Here is a 17,433-nt window from a genome sequence, read left to right on the forward strand (position 1 = left end):
ATTCGCTGCGTAACACTTTGCGAGTTTCTTTCTCTCCTTTAACAGTTAGGTCAAGTATGACGTATGTACGTTCAACGACGTCTCAATCTATTGTCGCGTACAAGCGTTTATCGAACTTTACCACATTCCTTTAGAAGTTCGACTCCGTTTTTAGTTTTAATATTATAATGTATCTAAACGAAACGTTTTCATTACAGATTGCAATCCAGGAAACTTATCAAGAACGTCGTTTTCCATCAGAGGCAAAAGTTCCTCCGAGTCTCCGTTACAGTAAGGTCAGTCGAGCCCATTAAAAGGTAATTAACGTTCCGCGATCACCCGAATCCATTCACCGTTAAAAGAATAATAAAAATAGATCGCCTCGAGCAGCCAACCCGGTCCTGCTCGATCGCTGGAGGTCTACGATCGCGAGGAAAAACGATGGGCCAGGTGTGCCAGCGCCAGGTGAGCGGCGCGCAGAGACGGTAAAGGACGGTGCCAAGGGGACACCGTGTCCGTGTCCGTACCGGTAGCGGAAGCACCGGCGTGCACCGCGTCCCGTACGACGAGATAGCAAGGTATGCGTCCAGGCTGGTCCATAGTGCCGGCAATAACTCGGGTCTATTTCAGGCCGTCTAATTCGAGCCGGGTGACGCTAAGCTTTTAACGGCAGCGCTGGTAGCATCATCCACCGTCGCCACTACCACCACCACCAACCTCCGCCGCCACCACCACCACCACCGCCACCACCACCGACAATAACCACCGGAACGAAGAGTCTGGTGGCAGAGAGGCTGCCTACTCGCGCAGTCTCCTCAGCGCGTAGGTCCCCAATACACCGACACTGCTTCTCTGACCCTTCAAGGTAAACGATATTTTTCTTCGTATCATCGCGTAATTCTGTTTCTCTGTAACGCGTCTGGTAGCAATCGCATACGCGGCTTTCTCTCGTTTGCTCGATGAAAGCGGCTGAGATACGTACTCGAGCGGAGAAACCGGAGGAGATCTGGTTCGCGAGAAATCGTAACGGTCGGGGATCGATTTCGCGACGCTCGCCGCAGTGTACGTGAGAACCCGGGGCACCGACGGTGTGGATTCGAAAGGGTTTTGGACCACGTCCCTGTTTCCGATCGATCGTCGCAGAAGGGTGACTGGTCGGGCGAACGATCCGTTGCCAAAATCGGCCAGATCGTCGTCGCGGTGCGGCCGTTCTGGCAGCCGTCCACCCGTAGGCCGCCACGAAAAAGTTCGCCCGCGGGCAAGAAGGTCGCGGCACCGGGCGTATTTCGGTAAAAAAACTGTCGTCGAAGGCCGACGAAGGTGCTTTCACGAGGTGGCGGAGTCGTCCACCAGCGGTGAAACTCGCCCGTACTATTTATAAAGCGCGTGTGCGTCCTCGTGGCAACACGCGCGTCCGATCTTCGCCGCTAACGGTTGCCTATCATGGTCGGCCCGCGTGCAAACCAAACTGACCGGAACTTTCCTCCGCTTTCTTACCCTCCTTACTGTTGCGTTGTGCCCGATTCCGCGCTAGAGCACGAGACGCTCCGATTTATCGCGCCAGTAGTCTACGTCAATCTCCAACGGATGCACCGGTCCACCCGAACCTGGTTACTCCGGTGCGTTGATCTTAATATTCTCTGTGCTAATTTTACGGATCCATTATCAAGCTAGCCACTCCGCCATCGGTGTCTCCAAGCTAGTCGATCTTCCCAAACTCGTTAGGTCTCACTCCTACTCTTTGAACCAGTTGTTACAATATTCGTTAGCCTTCCGAGTGCGTTGAACTTCCTATATTATTCTTGTGTTCTTTGTGTTCTCTTCCAAAACACCAATTGACAAAGAGAGATTCCTGGCTTTTCGATCTTGCAGAGCAGTAGATAGTTTTATAAACTATAATTACATGTTTCAGAGACGAACGTAGACTCGAACCCACGTTGACAAAGCATTGATCCAAGACTGTGGAGGCGTTTGGAAAAGTACACCGAAAGAAATGAATGAGCGACGATTGCGCAACACCTCGCGGAAATATTTATTATGATACGCGAAGCAACAACCGAAGTGTTTGTTTATCGCGTTCGTCGGAGGATCCGCAGACGACGGTGATACGGGAACCGGCGAAGACAGAAACGTTTTTATTTAGAGTAGCCTTTTCTTAGCAACGCGTTCCCGACACACGTGCGAAAATCGGTTCTTTGATTTACCTCTTCCTCGCCAGATATTCGCGGATAATGTACAGGTTTTATTTCGATCGGTGGCTCCAGCCTTCTTTTACTAATTTCTTTGTACAAGTACGGCGAGAGATGCCCGCGTGCAATAGGAAATAAATCGAACGCGAAATAGTTTGTAACGTCGCGAAACTCGGGCGGTAATATTAACTGTTTTTAAATAGCCCCGCGTCTGCTAACATTCTGTTTTCGATGTTTACACCGAGTCCCACGTACGGTGTACGTTTCTTCAATTTTTCACGCGCTATTTATTTTCACTGATAATATTAGACCCGTAAAACAGAATAGTTCGAAACATTTGTAAATGCAAGACAGTCTCCCATTGCTCCTTTCAAACAATCGTTAGAACTAGGCTGCGGATGTCTATGCATTTATGAGAAATTTTAATCCTCAGAAAACTACAGAACGCACTTGTTATGCAAAAATATAAGAAATATTTAAAGTAAGATACGAATTATTATATTTAGTATTAATAAAAATATGAATTTGCATAAAGATCCGCAGTCTAGTTATAACGATAACTTAAGAGAAAATTAATCGTCTTGAATTGTTAAGATATTACTTAAAGTTTCGATAGACAAAAGTGTAGCGTTTAATTTTAATTTTAATTTGCGGAGTCGAGGGTGAAAATTTTGTGATTAACTGTACGTTTTAAGGCGGTGGGGAGGAAACGTTGGTGTCGAATTGCGATCGAAAATATCGAGTGGCCGTTCCGCGTTGGCGAGTATCGGTTGTATCGGGAACGGGCGTAGCTCGCATAGAATCCGCGGGACTTCCTAATTTCCGTATGCGCGAAAACGGGTCAAAGTTATTTTCGCGCGAGGCCTGCCGTGCCCCAAACAGCCGCCAACGCTTCCCTGCCGTCGTGGATCGCACAATCCGCTAGACCTAGAACCAGTCATTTAGCGTTTCGGACCATGGCTCGGCCACATGGTACCGTTTCGAGGAAACGGAGAATCCCGTCGTTCGGTCAGGAATCCGAGGACAGTCGCGTCGAACGAGGAAATAAACGAACCATCGAATGGGGAGTAGCTCAATGTCGCCGTATGAAATGCCGCCGCTAAATCCACGCGATAGAATTATTAAACCGCGAATCGAACGCGCCACTGATAGTCCATCGAACTGTTATAAATAAGAAATCGCGAGATATTCGAAATATAGATGTTTTTAATTTTTTTTTTAATTAAACGTTCGTTTTGATTGCAGAAGCCCAGTCGAAGCAGAGGAATCATAATGTCGGAGACGGAAGGTGAGGTCTGCTTAACGAGCCGGCGTCGCGACGTTCTTTGAACGTCTATGGCCTAGAAATATTGAGTATCGTAAATAGATAACGAACGAGCATACGTCGAGGAACTCCGGGGAGCAAGTACGATGAACGATGATGCTGAAAGGGCTCACATTCGAACACTTCTGTTCCGATCATAACATTATTAACGTAACCCTTCCAAATTCATTCTCGTCTGTCTTCTGTTTTTATTGTTTTCTAAATTTCTTTCATCAAAGATTGAAGTAAATCATTGCACGTGGCTACTAAACGCGTACCATTTCTGTCATTCGCGTACGTTAATCCCTCGATGCGGTACAGTGTACTGCTTTGCCTTTTTTTCAAACACAAAATGGTCCTAATGTTGAATTTTAATTAAACGTTGCGTCGAGGGGTTAATTTCGTTGCGTTCTGCTGCGTTAAACGTGTCGTGTGGCGCGACAGAAATCGTCGTAACTTCGCTAAACTTCATTAAACGCTAATCGAAAAACTTCCAAGGACACTCCAAACAAGATTTCTTATTAATCGGAATTCATCGTTGAATGCTTTCGTTTTATCAATCGCCCACTGACCAACGTCATTTTCGTATAAAATCCACGCCCGTGGTTCTTGCGTTCCGATTCGGTATCGATGAAATTATTCCAGATATTCGAGCCGTAGTGGAGAACAATGATTTTCATAATATCATCGAGGAGGAGAGCGGGAGGTCCAGTTCCGTGGATTATTTAGACGGCTACGTCGACACCCCGAAGCAAACCGCGAGAAGCTTCTCCGTGGAGAGCAACGAGGAGATCAGGGAGAGGGAACAGTCGTTTATAGAGAACCAGAAGAAGATCGAAACGGAGAGGAAAGAAGCCACGCAACCAGGTTCGTGATGCACGGTAATTCGTGGATAGATGGATCACCGTTAAAGTTCGAGAACGAACGCCAAGTTGTGGAAAAATGGCGCAATCTTTCACCGTCTTGTGAAATTAAAAGCAATTCGTGTATCGTAAATCGAAAATGCGATACAACTTTCCAGGATAAAGAAAAGCAATTTATCATTAAGGAGTATTAACACGTTGGCGGTCATAGAAATGCACGAAATTAATTAAATTTTCAAACAGTGAAGGTATTGTAATAGGTAGGAAACGAGGAATCGTCACCATCTTGGAAAATAGGTACCTTATGGTTACGAACCACTAAGTTTATAGAAAACATAGTTGTTATTAATATTGAAGTGTACATAGTTCTCTAGTAATTACGTGTAATTGTATTATGCCATATTTATGTGGACTACACTGCTGACAAAAAATTGCAAGTTCAGTTCATTTTTGGCTCTTCTATTGCCATGGTTTTTTTTACACGAACAATGAATTATTTTCAAGAAAAATACTCTTTGAAGGTTGGTCAAAAGTATAAACTCAGTTACAAAAAAGTAATTATAATAAGCAATAAACATCGTACCATTATTTATTAATTCCATAAAAGGAAAAAGACGATGGTTTTAATCGCGACGACGACCGAGCCAAAAACGATTTGAGCTTATAATTTTGGCGGTGCAATTTGCCCAGCTCTAGTGGTGCGCCATCGACGATTGCGAGCGACAGCGTCGATCGCTCGCGTCGCGATTAGAAAAATTGTACTTTTGTAACGAGAGAAAACCCGGTGTGCCATCCATCCTCGAGTTACCTCGACATCGAGACCGATCGACGCGTCTCCGGCTTGAGCCCGTCACGCTCGCTGGTGGGCAGCTGCGAGGCGTTGAACGAGCGACCGAAAATAAATCCCGCGGAGAATCCCGCGGGGTTTTAAATAAAGCCAGCGCGATAGCCGGTCAACCAGCCTCCCTTTCGGCCTCGCGAAAACGCGTCAGGCGTTCCGCGCTTCCCTCGCGTTCCTCCGCGAGCCAACTAGACGAATAGCTAACTAAAGAGAGAAGAGAGAAAGAGAGAAAGTGTGATGGATAAATAGATAGATCATTTATTACACGCCGCGAGACAGTGTCACGCAAGACCATCGAGCCAACAGCGTTCCACGGTTAGGCGGAAACGCAAGATTAATTCATCCTTTACTCGAGAATTCTTTACCAAATAAATGTACGCGATCCTGGTTTGTCGAGCAATACACTTATACAGTCTGTTTCAGAGATACATGTAAATACTGACGGACCTGGATGCGAAATGGATTTACGACTATTCGGGGAACGCCTGATACTCGATGACGACGCGGTGGAATTGGTCAAGAATTTAGTAATAACTTGCAAAAGTAAAGTTGTTGTACTTTTGAAACGCTGTATTGCTCTACCAACCAGAAGGATCGCTTTACTCGTTATTTCCGGAAACACGATTTACTAACGAGGGACGTCAACAGGGGGCTTCAGAAAACTTATAAACATTGCAAACAGAGTACTCCGTGATACGTATGAAGGACTACGATAGACAGAAAGTAGCTGAGCTCCTACGTGAACCCTTTCAGTTTATATTGTGGCGTCACCTCTCATACTCGCCATCAGAGGGGTCGCTCTCTCGCAAGCGCTTGTCTGACACCTCCGTTCCCCTGTATACATTCCTCAATCGTCGTCTGAGGGCTTGCTAGGAAGCAGGTCCCAGGACGAAACGCTTTTTCTCGCTTCCAAGAGCCCAACGCCACAATATGTATAAACGGGGAGTTTCACTGTAATTCTTAAGTCGCTAAACGTTCCAAAATTTGTGAGAGAAAAAACAGAGTGAGTGTATGCGTGGCGTTTGTAGTCCTCGAACCGGCCGCGACTCAGGTCCCTCAGGTCGGCTCGGTTCAACCCCCGTCTCGTATCGTTTCTTTTTCAGCGGCGTCGCCGACGACGGGAACAGAGGCGTCCGGCGAGGACGGTGCCTCGCGACGCGAGCAGACGGTGACGAGGGTAGGGACGGCAGGTAGCACCGATGGACGCAACGAGAACGCGCCAGTCGGTGAGTGGAATTCGTTGCCGGTACTGGTAGAGCGTCTACGGGCGGCTGTCGAGCTATCCCTAGCCCAGGGTAGCCGTCGCGACGACGAGCCGCCGGCGCTGCCCGAGGATTCCGGCGTCGACTCCGAGGAGGACTTCCGGATACGGACGTCCATGGAACGCGTGCTCGGCGACTGCAAGGAACCCGAGCTCAGGAAAGACTTGAAATTCTTGGAGGATCTTCTGTTGTCGGACATACAAACGGCTCTGTCGAGGCTTCGCGAGACCTTGGAGCGAACCGACGTAGCGGCGCTCGCGAAGAACGGCGCCGCGTCCGATCCCACCAGCAAGCTTCACCTTCTGCGTTTGGTGTCGAGTTTGTTGTCGAGGCTGCAGGTGCCCGAGCAGGAGAAAACGCCGGAGAAAACGGTCCTACCGTCCATGTCGTTGAGTCGAAGGCGTCGCGGGACCAGGCACACCATCGGTGTATCCACGGAAGAATTAGCGCGCGCCAGGAAGTGGCTGGAGGAGGAGAAGAGCAGCTTGCCCCTGGAACAGAGGGAACAACAGCCCGCCAATGTACCAACTACGGACAGGAAACCAGAGGAGATACGCGACAAGTGCGTGAAAGACGCGATCAACCAGCGACAGTTGCTGGAGGACAAGAATAAAGAGATTCGCGATAGCTACCGTGGTATCCAGCAGCCGGACGCCGTAGAGGTAAAACCGAACGCGGAGCCTAGCATGCTCCAGGCTCAATATCGAGCGAACAGTTATCAGTCGAAGGAGAAGAACGAAAACGTCGCTGAGGAGAGCGAGGAGAGGAGTCGCGTGAGCAAATTAGCGGCCGCGCTCAGGCAACGCGCCGAATTGGCAACAGCCACCGGAAGGTACGGCGGGAACAAGTTCAGCGCGAAGAAATCGAAGATCAAACGCGCGAACACAATAGACATACCCAGCTACTTGAAGCTCCAGGAGAGTCTCGGCCACGAGAGCACCGGTTGCGTTTCACTGAGAAGACCCATAAACGTGGGGGACAAGGCGCTGAACGCTGCCTCGATCGTGCCCACCTTTCAGCCGAAAACGGAGAACGATAGGAAATTCTTAGCTTTGATCAACAAGAACAACGAGGCGCCGTCAGTCGCGCCTGTAGCGCCGTTTAAACCGTTCGGTTACGCCAAGATCACGGACATGTCGTCGCTGGCCAACAAACACTGGAACAGTCGGTTCTCCAACATCAAGACGACCTTCGACAAATCGTCCCCCAACGAGGAAAGGGAGAACAGACCGTCGTTGAAGGCTCGCGCGAACAAATGGTTCTCAGGGTCGCCACAAACGCAAACGCAAACGCAAACTTATTGTTCCCCGGGTGATAAAGCGTCCGAGTCGAGCTCGAATTACGGCGGCCCTATGGTGAAAACGGAAGCATCCGGTGGTTTCCGGCATGCCCCGTCCTCGCCCTTCCGTAAGATAGAAAAACAGACGCCGGTGTCGCCGTCCAAGGTGCCCACCTCCTATCACTGGCCAAAGAACGTGCCGGCGCCCACGAGCACTCTGCGCGAGAAAGCCAGGATGATGTTCGACAGAGACGTGCAACAGCCACCCTCGAAACCCAGACCGAACGTGGACTACAACGAGAAGCCCAGTTTCCCTCGTCCGCCTTGGATCGACCACGACAGGGGCGAGAACAGAGGGAACAGCACTGTGACGGAGAACGGGAAGATCGATTACCGATCGTTCTGCAAACAGTTCGCTCCGTTCGTAGGCAAATGTACCGCGGAGACCAAGAAGATCGAGGAACGTACGCGAGATTTAACCAAGCGAGACAGAAACTCCGGGGTGGTGGATGGCAAGATCTCGTTCAAAGTGCAGACCCAGCAGTACCCACCCGTGGAAAAGAGCGCGTTCCAAGTGCCGAAGGGTGGACGATACGGTGAGAAGGATACCTCGAAGGCGGTGTTTCCCGACGCGACTCTGCGCGGCAGTTCCTCGGTGGCGATCCAAACGGGCATCAACGACGAGCACCAGGACGAGGGACGGTCGTTCCGGGTGGCCCCGAAGATCACCAAGGGTCCTACCCTGTCCTGCAGCAACGCTTCCGTTCAAACCACCAGCGACCTGGAGAGACCGACGATATCGGTCAGCGACGCGGAAACCGGGCAGCAATGGAGGCCTCTGCGCTACGAGGGGTCCGAAAACGGGTCAGACGAGACCAGTCTGATCCACCGTCCGGATCCTCAACGTTTCGTGCTGGACCATAATCAAAATTACCATAGCGTACCCAGCGATTCGAACCTCCATCGAGTCGAACTTGAAACGCAAGTTGAAAATCCTACAGACGACGATCCAAGTCTCGAGATCGACCGGAAGGAGGACTATTCTTTCGTATCCCCGAGTCTGACCGAGGACCCGGGCTTCCTGGACGACCAGAACATCCAGAACCAGGACATCAGTCCCGACGTCGGGGTGGTGACGCGCTACACCTGCGCGATCGCCACCGTCGCGTCCTCCGTCGACAGTCCAGAACCGCGTTCCGAGGAAGTGGCGGTGGACTCGCGAACGTCATCGTCCCCGTCGCCCTCGCAGTTCTCGTGGTCCAAGTCCAGACCGGCGACCAGCGAGACCGCGACGCCCGAGGACGACATACGCAGGCACAACTTGCTGCAACAGAGCCTCGTGCGTCGTCTGCAGAACGAGATCACGTCCCTGAACGACGAGCAGCCCCCCCAACGCTTCCCCCAAAGTCTCGAGCAGCCCCCCAGCTACAGCCACCACGCTAACTTCGCTCAGAGTCATCAGCAGAGCCTCAACTCTAGCTACCAACCCGCGAACTTCGACCAGCCATCGAGTTCTCAAGGACCAAATCGATTCGCCAAGTTCTTGGCTCCGGTTCCTCAAAGGAAACCGGAACCGCAACGGGCCCACTCGCCGGGTCCAGGACCAGTCACCGCCAACAGGGTGAACGCGCTCAGGGACGCCTACGAGCAAGTACCGACCACGCAGACGAAACCAGTCCACAAGGAACGCAGCCCGATATCGAACGGAGCAACGCCCATCGACTCCAGCGAGGAGTACCTCGTCTCGTGCGCCACCAAGCCCTCGAGGTCCATCGTCCTGTCCAAGTCGGAGTCCTGGCACCAGCTGGCCATCTCCAACAGCTATCCCCGAGCTCCACGCGTCAACGTGCCAGCCGCGACGCCTTCCAAACATTTCTCCCACACGAAGCCACCCAAGCCCAAGTCGCCCTCGTCGCAGAGGCTTCGATCGAAGCAGTTCGAGGCCTCCTCCATGGCCGACAGCGTGAAGAAGATGGAGGATAAGATCAGACAATACTTCGACAGCCCCGGCGACACCGTAGAGACGAGGGATCATCACTCGAAACACAGGCGTTCGCCGAAGACCATGAGCAAAGGAATGGTCGGGCTGTCCCGTAGTCGCACGATGCCCGGTATATCCGACGAGAAGCTGCGTCTGACGATACCGGCGCCCCAACAAACGCCTCTGCTGAACGTGAACACCGCGGACGTCGACAAAGTATTCGACGATCTGTTCGAGGAGGCCACGAGGACCGATGGCCGCCATTGTTGACCGGCTGGATCCTCCTCTTCATCTCCTCGAGGGAATTACACCTTGGCTGGGGGACTGTTCTGTTGCTCTCCGTGTCCAGCCGGTTGCTCCGCGATAGAAGGACTGTTTCACCGTTCTGATTCCCTTCTCCTCGGTATCGCGTTTCGCGTGTAGTTTCGATCGGTCGTCGCGACCCCCTCCGGAGTGCCATTAGATGTTAGAAAATAATAGAGCGAAAGGGAGACCGACGCGAGTCGTTGGGAAGCGACGCAACGAGGGGGACGGGAACCCGGGAGGCGTCGCAAAACGGATGGCTTCGAGGTGCGCGAGAACGCAAGAGCCGCGAACGGAAAGACAAACGGAAGCGCGACGGTAGTCGACGTTTAACGAGGATCGTCGCTCATCGAGGAAAACAAGAACTGAATGCACCGATCGTTGTTCGGCCATCAAAAAAGCAAACTGGGGCGAGCTTTCTCGCAGCCGTTCCCCGCGCGCGCGTGTGCTTTTTCACCGGTTTCTTCGATTATTTTTTTTCTATTTTTTTTCATTTTTTTTTTTTTTTTTTTTTTTTTTTTTAATTTCTCTCTCTCTAGTCTACTTCTGTTTTTGTTTAATAAGCCTCGAGTCGCGCTCTGCGAACACGTTTTGCGGACGGACGTTGAGAGAGTCGTGCTAGAAGGTCGTGCCAAACCCCGAATAAAGCAGTGAGTCACTAGCCCTTCTTTGTTGATCCTTTTGCCGACGCGCAGTATAACGTGTATAGCTTGCACCACCCGGACTGTGCACGAGTTTAACAACGTAGCGCACTCGCTATAGGCGCAGTAGAACTTTTAGAGGCGACACACCACACACACGCACACCCGTTTTTCGCGACGCGAGACGCTTGGATTCTTGATGGGGACGGAACACGGGTGCACAGGGTGTCTCTGCAAAAACGGCAACGTTCCAAGACAAACATCTGCCCCTTTGAGCCGTGAAACATGCTTTCGTTCTCTAATCGATATTAATTATTAGTTAAAGCGTTTTATCATTATTACATAAATCTCAATATTAATTTTGAGATACTCCAAAAATTGTTGTATCGCGTGCTGGAAATGTCTGTTGGTCGCTTTGGCGAGACGCCCTGTACACCGTACAATTTTCTGCGCAATCGTGTCGCATTAATAGAGCGGAATGATGAAACATGCACCTGTTCGGCGCGTTACTGGAATTTCCCTTATTAACGCCTCGCGGGCCCCGACGTGCTTTCCTATTTCGCCTACTAGACCAATCAGTCTGAATTCGTTCGGTAAAACACGCTCGACGGTAACTTGACCGTGAATGAATAATTGCCGCGAGGTTCTACAACGCGGTTCACGCTTAAAATAGAATCCGGTATGATGGAGTAGAACGTCAAGGCTGACTCGGCCGTAGGACCGTCAAGGGATGGTACTCTACGCATCTGGATCGGTAGAAATTTGCTCGACACGCTGGCAACCGATCGGGGAGGCCTCCTTCTTTCAAGTCCCGTCTTGAACTCTAAAAATATATAACAAACTTGCTTTTATTAACTGACACTAAATGAGAGTTAATTTTTTAGGAATATATATATATATATATATATATATTGGATGTTGTCAAGTCTTAGACGAATACTCCTCCAATTTTTACAAACCTCTCTTGAATTTTTAACGCGTATAAAAATAAAATTGTTGACATTAAATCTCGAGGTCAAGATAAATTTCACGGTGATCCTTTATTTTTTAACTGTCGATCCAGACGCGTAAACTCGAACTCGTTCCCTCCCTTATTTCCGTTTCCATCGAGAATTCTCGTAAATTATCCTTCGATCGACCGTCGAACGTATGTAATTCGTTCTCCACGCAAAAATAGCGCGTACCGCGCACGTGCATTTATTTGGAGATTTGTAAACATTCGGGACACACGCCAGCCAAGTTTCTAAATCTTCGTTCGCGGAATCAACGAGGAACCTCCTGGCGAGATTTTGCGCTTTTAACGATTCCCGTTTGTGTGTCGGGGAAACTCTGCGAATTTTCTTGATCGATTCCGTGCCGCCACTTTGATGTCCATGTGGGCAGTGTTTGGACGAACGTTATTCGCGAACGATAAATGTAAAATATGTAAAGTTCCATTCGTGGACCGGCCCCCACGCCGCGCGCGTAAATTAGAATCCGTGGACAGATTATTTTCGAGGCTGCTTGCGGGGCAGAAGCTGATTTACGAATAGATTCAACATTTTTTTTCGTTCGTCGTTCGCAAATAAACTTTTTACAGACTCTGCATGTGGGTACGAGTGCGTATGTGTGTGCGTGTGTATAATCACGCACGAATACCTACTGCATACGGGGTGGCGGTGGAAATTCTTTTCGTTCAAATTTCCTCGACGATCTCTCATACGAGCACACGAGCCTGTTTAGTTTTTTAGTACCAGCTCCGCGTGTTTTTTCATTTTTTTTAACTTTTCTCTTTTCTTTTTTTTCTTTGTTGGTGGGAGCGATTTCGTCATCGCCTCGTTGCAGCTCATATAGAACGAAGTCACGCTTTAGATCGTGACAGTTTCAAAATTCGATCGCATCAATGACCAGATTTATCTCTACGATCGATGAATCGCGACGAGGTTGAGAAACGAAAGTTCTCTTCTTTTCTAGTTTTTCATTTTTTTTTTTCTTTCTTCCGCCAGATCCTTCTAATCATTCTCACATGCGCAGCGATTTATTGACAAACGTTGGTTTTCGAAACATAGACATAGAGATTAACATTGGTTCGATGACAGAATGCGTTTCAATGATAAACCCTAACGTTTGCGCTGACGATCTTCGACGGTGGACCGGTGTCATCATTACTGAGCTCCTTTTCTTCGTTTTTCAGCCCGCAAGAAGCCACTATCGCCGTTTGCCAAGTTTCGTGAACTCGACAGACAAAATAGCGCCGCTTCGTCACCGAGGTAACTAAAAATCATGTCCAAGTATTATTTATTTGTACCGTCGTACAATATTATTAACGTTATAAATATTCCAATACCATTGGCGTACTTCTAATTTTCAGTGGAACAAATCCGTTGATGGAATTTGATTTACGAATGTTCGTGAATAAATTGCCCAACTTTGTCTCTTAACTTGTCGAGCGTGCCTCGTGTTCGAGGCTTCGCAATAGTAACGGTATTCGCTTTCAATGCGAAGTCTCGAATCCGTACACGCAGCTGGTTCCTTCAAAAGTTTAACGCGTGCCTTTTCTTTCTATATTTAGTCCCGTAAAGTCACCGGCAACAGAGTTTCGATTCAAGTTTACCGAGCCAGCGGTGCGGGACAACGCGGCGCAAATAAAAGAGCGGCTACTGGCGTGGTGCCGTTCCAAGACCAAAGAGTACGAGGTAAATCCGCGTTGTAAAACGGTGCTTCGCGCGTTATTTACAGAAACGTAGGATAATTCCGTGTCAACGGCTAAAACTGACTCACTGTTAAACTTACCATCCCCCCGGATCATAAGAAAAGACAGCACAGACCAAGATCAAAAGTAACAAATTAAATATCTCAACGCTATGCCGCTGAACAAAATTACTGGTTCAGTTCATCTTTGTTCCCTCATAAACGCAATTACGGTATAAACATGCTAGACTTATGGAGTCAGAAGTTTTTTATAACATCAATATAGAGCGTCCAGTGCAGGAACATACATAGAACAAAGAAAAGTATTCGTTATAACAGATTTATACAGTGTTCGAAGATATCAAGAAACAGCTGTTCGTAACATATAAAAATTTAACGAAAAGTGAACATACAATGTATTGTACTCTGGTCGCTAAATACCGATCAAGAGTAACGGAGTTCCTTCCTATTGCAGAACGTGCAGCTGGATAATTTCTCGACGAGCTGGAACAACGGATTGGCATTTTGCGCTTTGCTTCATCACTTCAGACCAGACGCTTTCGACTATAATTCATTACGGCCGGAGAATCGCAGGATGAACTTCGACCTGGCGTTTAAAAAAGCCGAGTAGGCAACACGATTTCCTTTAACCGTCTGAAAACGAAATTGTTCCAATGAGAAACGTCACCCAATTGACACATTCCAATTTTCATGAAACTGCGCCTAAGAGTATTGCAAAATACAAGACACACGTTTATTAGATTAAAAATATATCTTTATTGTATGAAACTTATAAACATAGAGATTCTAGAGGGCATTAAATCTATTGTGAGGTCATGGAAATATGGCACTAAGCTTCCAATTGGTCAATGCCAAATTCTATCAATTGGGGATCACGTTCACTCTTGGCTTTCCAAGGTACAGGTTTTGCACTCCAAATTAACTCTTTTGCGAATCAAGTTTTGAGATCATTTTGTAGGCGTTGTTTGGAGAACAAAATCTGTAACGCGAGAAGAGAATTTGTTGAAAGTGTCGCGTTGTTTGTAGCGAACTCGCCGGGATCGCACCGTTGCTTGATGTCGAGGACATGGTGATGATGCGTCGACCGGATTGGAAGTGTGTCTTCACCTACGTGCAGTCCATCTATCGCCGTTTCAAGGACGAAGATTAAGGACTGGCCTCGACGCTTCTCGACGGCGTTCCGCAGTGCAAACCCGACGTTCACCGACTCTCACGATTCAGTTTCCGGTGAGACGGTCCACTATCCGTTTAATTGGTCATCAAGGAAACGACGCGTCCTTTGAACGAGATGGGAAAAAAAAATGAAAATACTCGTGGCGAATGTCCTCGTGCAAGAATAGTGAAGAACTCGTATGTTCGCTTTTGCGCGTCCCGCATTCATGCGTGTGCGTCCAGCAACAATTTTACGCACAACGTCCTGGCAGCCTTCCGAACTTTTGTAACTTTTCACTGAAACGATGATGCAGCAGATGATGGCTTCCTCGAACATAACAGTGCTGTGACTGGTGTGTCAACGAAACACCGTCAATCGTTGCCAAAACCGATGTTAGCGTTGATGTTTTTTTTCAATGGAACTCAAGGTCTTCTATGCCAAAGATTTGTGAAATAAATACGTGATACTAGCAATCTCTTCAATTCCACAGTTATTCCTCGTCGTTAACATTATCTTGAAACAGACTATGATGTAGTTACATTGAATTCGAACATTTTAACACGCGGACAGAAATGTGTTTAATCATAACGGGACCCTATAGCCGACTCGCCAGAGATTTTAATGATTTTCAATGGGATGAAGCGATGATCCTTTGTAGAACATTTCGTTCTGGATTACATATTTAATAAACAATGTACATATATACAAATATAAAAGTTGAAAACAAGAAATATGTAGAATTACCGGGCTTTGAAATCTAACAACCTTCGTAAAACACTTCGATTAAAAGAATTCCTGACAGAACGAAATACTCCACAAAATATAATTCAATCGATAGATCGACCCCAAACGTTATCAAAGTCTCCGACGACGCAGCTTTAGAGTCCGCTTGTAATCGAAAATTACTGAAGTACAATAAACGGAAATCGAAGTCCTTAGAAAATCCGTTTATTAATTGAAATCAAAATTATATAATATTTTTGTTATAATGAATAGTACTCTATAACGTAAACATGTTTATAGTCACGGCCATTGTCGTATGTTAAATATATAGAAACCTATAAACGTTTCTATCGCGGGTACAAAGAGTAATATAAAAGCTCTTCCATTTTCAGTTCATTGAGGTTCCGCTCAGACTTTTTCTTTATCGTGCTACACGTCGTATCGGACGGGTGCATTATATTATCTCCAATATGGAGATGATCATCTCTATATCTTGAATCAGAAGGCACCGTTCGGTACTAGGATTGCAAAATCTTAAATTAAAGAGTACTATCTTCTAAAGAATTATTTATATCGTTTCTGTCCTCGCCGATCATTTCCTGTAAAAGGATATCATCGTTAGAGTTCATAGATCGATTAAAAAAATAATGAACAACGGGAAACTTTTGATAATACCTGTAGGACTTCTACAAGTGCTCTAGATTCATCTAACATTTCTTTATATACGTGATTCTCCTCTTCCAGTTTCTCTATGCGATCGAACAGTTCTTTGTTTTCTTCTAGAGCATCTTCTAATGCTATCCGCCGTCTTTCGGCTAACACTTCCCAGTAGTTTTCACTAGGTCCTGCTATTGTAGGTATATAACAGACATTTTAAAAATTATTCATTACCCGACTATTCAGTTTCCAAATTTGTTTGACATACCTTCCGATGTCAAATCTTCGACTTCAATCTTAATCTTATCCCCTCTCGCAGTTTGTACACCCTTATCCCTGAATGTTATTTTTTTACGCTTTGAATCATCCTGCTTTTTCTTATCGTGCAATTCGCTGAATCATAAAGATTATCTTGCTCAAATCCTTGAAGTAATACAATTATCCGTGAGTAATAAAATTTACTTACGATTTAACTGTTTCCTTTGCTGACAGAGCAGATCTGAGCATTCTCCCACCACCCACCAAGTTTTCTTTGTCATTGGCCGCTGGCTGCAAAACGTGCAAAGACTTTCTGACCTTATCCTGTTTAGGTAAAAGAGAAAAATGTACGATGGTCCTTCAAGCTTTTGCATGCAATTAATTATTCTGTGCTAGTCTAGAATCTCGCGAGCATCATTTAAAACTAATTAATTAGAATAATATTATAATTAGAACATGTGGAGCAATGAAGTAAGATTGGAATTACAAATATATAACATGGAACATTAATTAATTGAAACTGTAAAAGCTAGTCTTGAACTATCAAACATGATGGTTCTTTAATAAATTACTTTCCATAAAGACTGAACCAAATGGGGTATAATGAAGGAATTATATTAAATTACTAACCTCAGAGGTAACAGTTTTGGCGGCAGAAACCTTCGTACCACCTCCAGGTTTCATGATAGTGTCCGTTAAAAACGCTAGTCAACGAGATTATACGAAAAAAATATAGCAATGCTATTCACGCAACCAGCAGTTAATCGATGAATTATTGTGTCTGTTTTGAAATTACACTGTTCTCGTAATAAATATTCAGATATTTCTAATATACAACTTCAGATGAAACCCCAACATACTGTTTCACCCTCGTTCCATGCACCCAACTCCTATTCTACACACAACGTATTATTTTCCCGCGTTTAAACGCCTGTTAAATTTCGCCTTAATATTTGATAATGAAAAACGAAAAGAACAGTTTCTATAAAAATTAGTGAAATAATTATAAATATTAAAATCATTTTAATAATCAATTGAAATATAAATATAACAGTATACATGGTAATTTTATGTTATTTATTGAATAAAATGTTTACATAGGTTTCAAAATACATGGATTCTTAAACGATCGATTTAAATATTAATAGGTATAAGTTCTATAATAATTAATAAGTATAATTTTATAACAAAATCCCATTTTGGTGTTAAAACGGACTTTAATCTTTACCATAATATAGATCTTTTTATGATTGGTACTACTGATGTTACAGTTAAATTACATGTAGCGACTGAACTTAAATTTGCAATAG

At 46.4% G+C, this 17,433-nt stretch overlaps 2 protein-coding genes across 8 annotated transcripts; one reads left to right on the forward strand and one right to left on the reverse strand.

The window, feature by feature from the left end:
• The first annotated feature begins 684 nt into the window (after positions 1-684).
• On the forward strand, positions 685-10,407 carry LOC122398496. 6 transcript variants are annotated; one of them, XM_043398405.1, is made up of 4 exons: positions 685-844; positions 3,414-3,456; positions 4,117-4,338; positions 6,279-10,407. In XM_043398405.1, the coding sequence occupies exons 2-4, from the start codon at positions 3,441-3,443 to the stop codon at positions 9,965-9,967; spliced, it is 3,927 nt and encodes a 1,308-aa protein (XP_043254340.1). In that variant the 5' UTR covers positions 685-844; positions 3,414-3,440; the 3' UTR covers positions 9,968-10,407. The 6 variants fall into 6 exon arrangements, 3 of the variants coding, with proteins under 3 accessions (XP_043254340.1, XP_043254341.1, XP_043254339.1); XR_006259190.1 differs by lacking the exons at positions 685-844; positions 6,279-10,407 and adding exons at positions 879-1,598; positions 1,892-1,958 and having other exon boundaries at positions 3,414-3,573; positions 4,117-4,249; XM_043398406.1 differs by lacking the exon at positions 685-844 and adding an exon at positions 901-1,598.
• A 4,070-nt stretch (positions 10,408-14,477) lies between these two features.
• On the reverse strand, positions 14,478-17,011 carry LOC122398498 (geminin). Of its 2 annotated transcripts, none has more exons than XM_043398410.1 (5): positions 16,754-17,011; positions 16,332-16,414; positions 16,134-16,258; positions 15,884-16,056; positions 14,478-15,807 (listed from the first exon to the last, which is right to left on the reverse strand). In XM_043398410.1, the coding sequence occupies exons 1-5, from the start codon at positions 16,805-16,807 to the stop codon at positions 15,748-15,750; spliced, it is 495 nt and encodes a 164-aa protein (XP_043254345.1). In that variant the 5' UTR covers positions 16,808-17,011; the 3' UTR covers positions 14,478-15,747. The 2 variants fall into 2 exon arrangements, with proteins under 2 accessions (XP_043254345.1, XP_043254344.1); XM_043398409.1 differs by having other exon boundaries at positions 16,332-16,447.
• Positions 17,012-17,433: the final 422 nt, after the last annotated feature.

This window comes from Colletes gigas, unplaced genomic scaffold (assembly GCF_013123115.1).
Source record: "Colletes gigas isolate AHSC1104 unplaced genomic scaffold, ASM1312311v1 Colletes_gigas_Sc00011, whole genome shotgun sequence".
In the NCBI taxonomy this organism is placed as follows: Eukaryota; Metazoa; Arthropoda; class Insecta; order Hymenoptera; family Colletidae; genus Colletes; species Colletes gigas.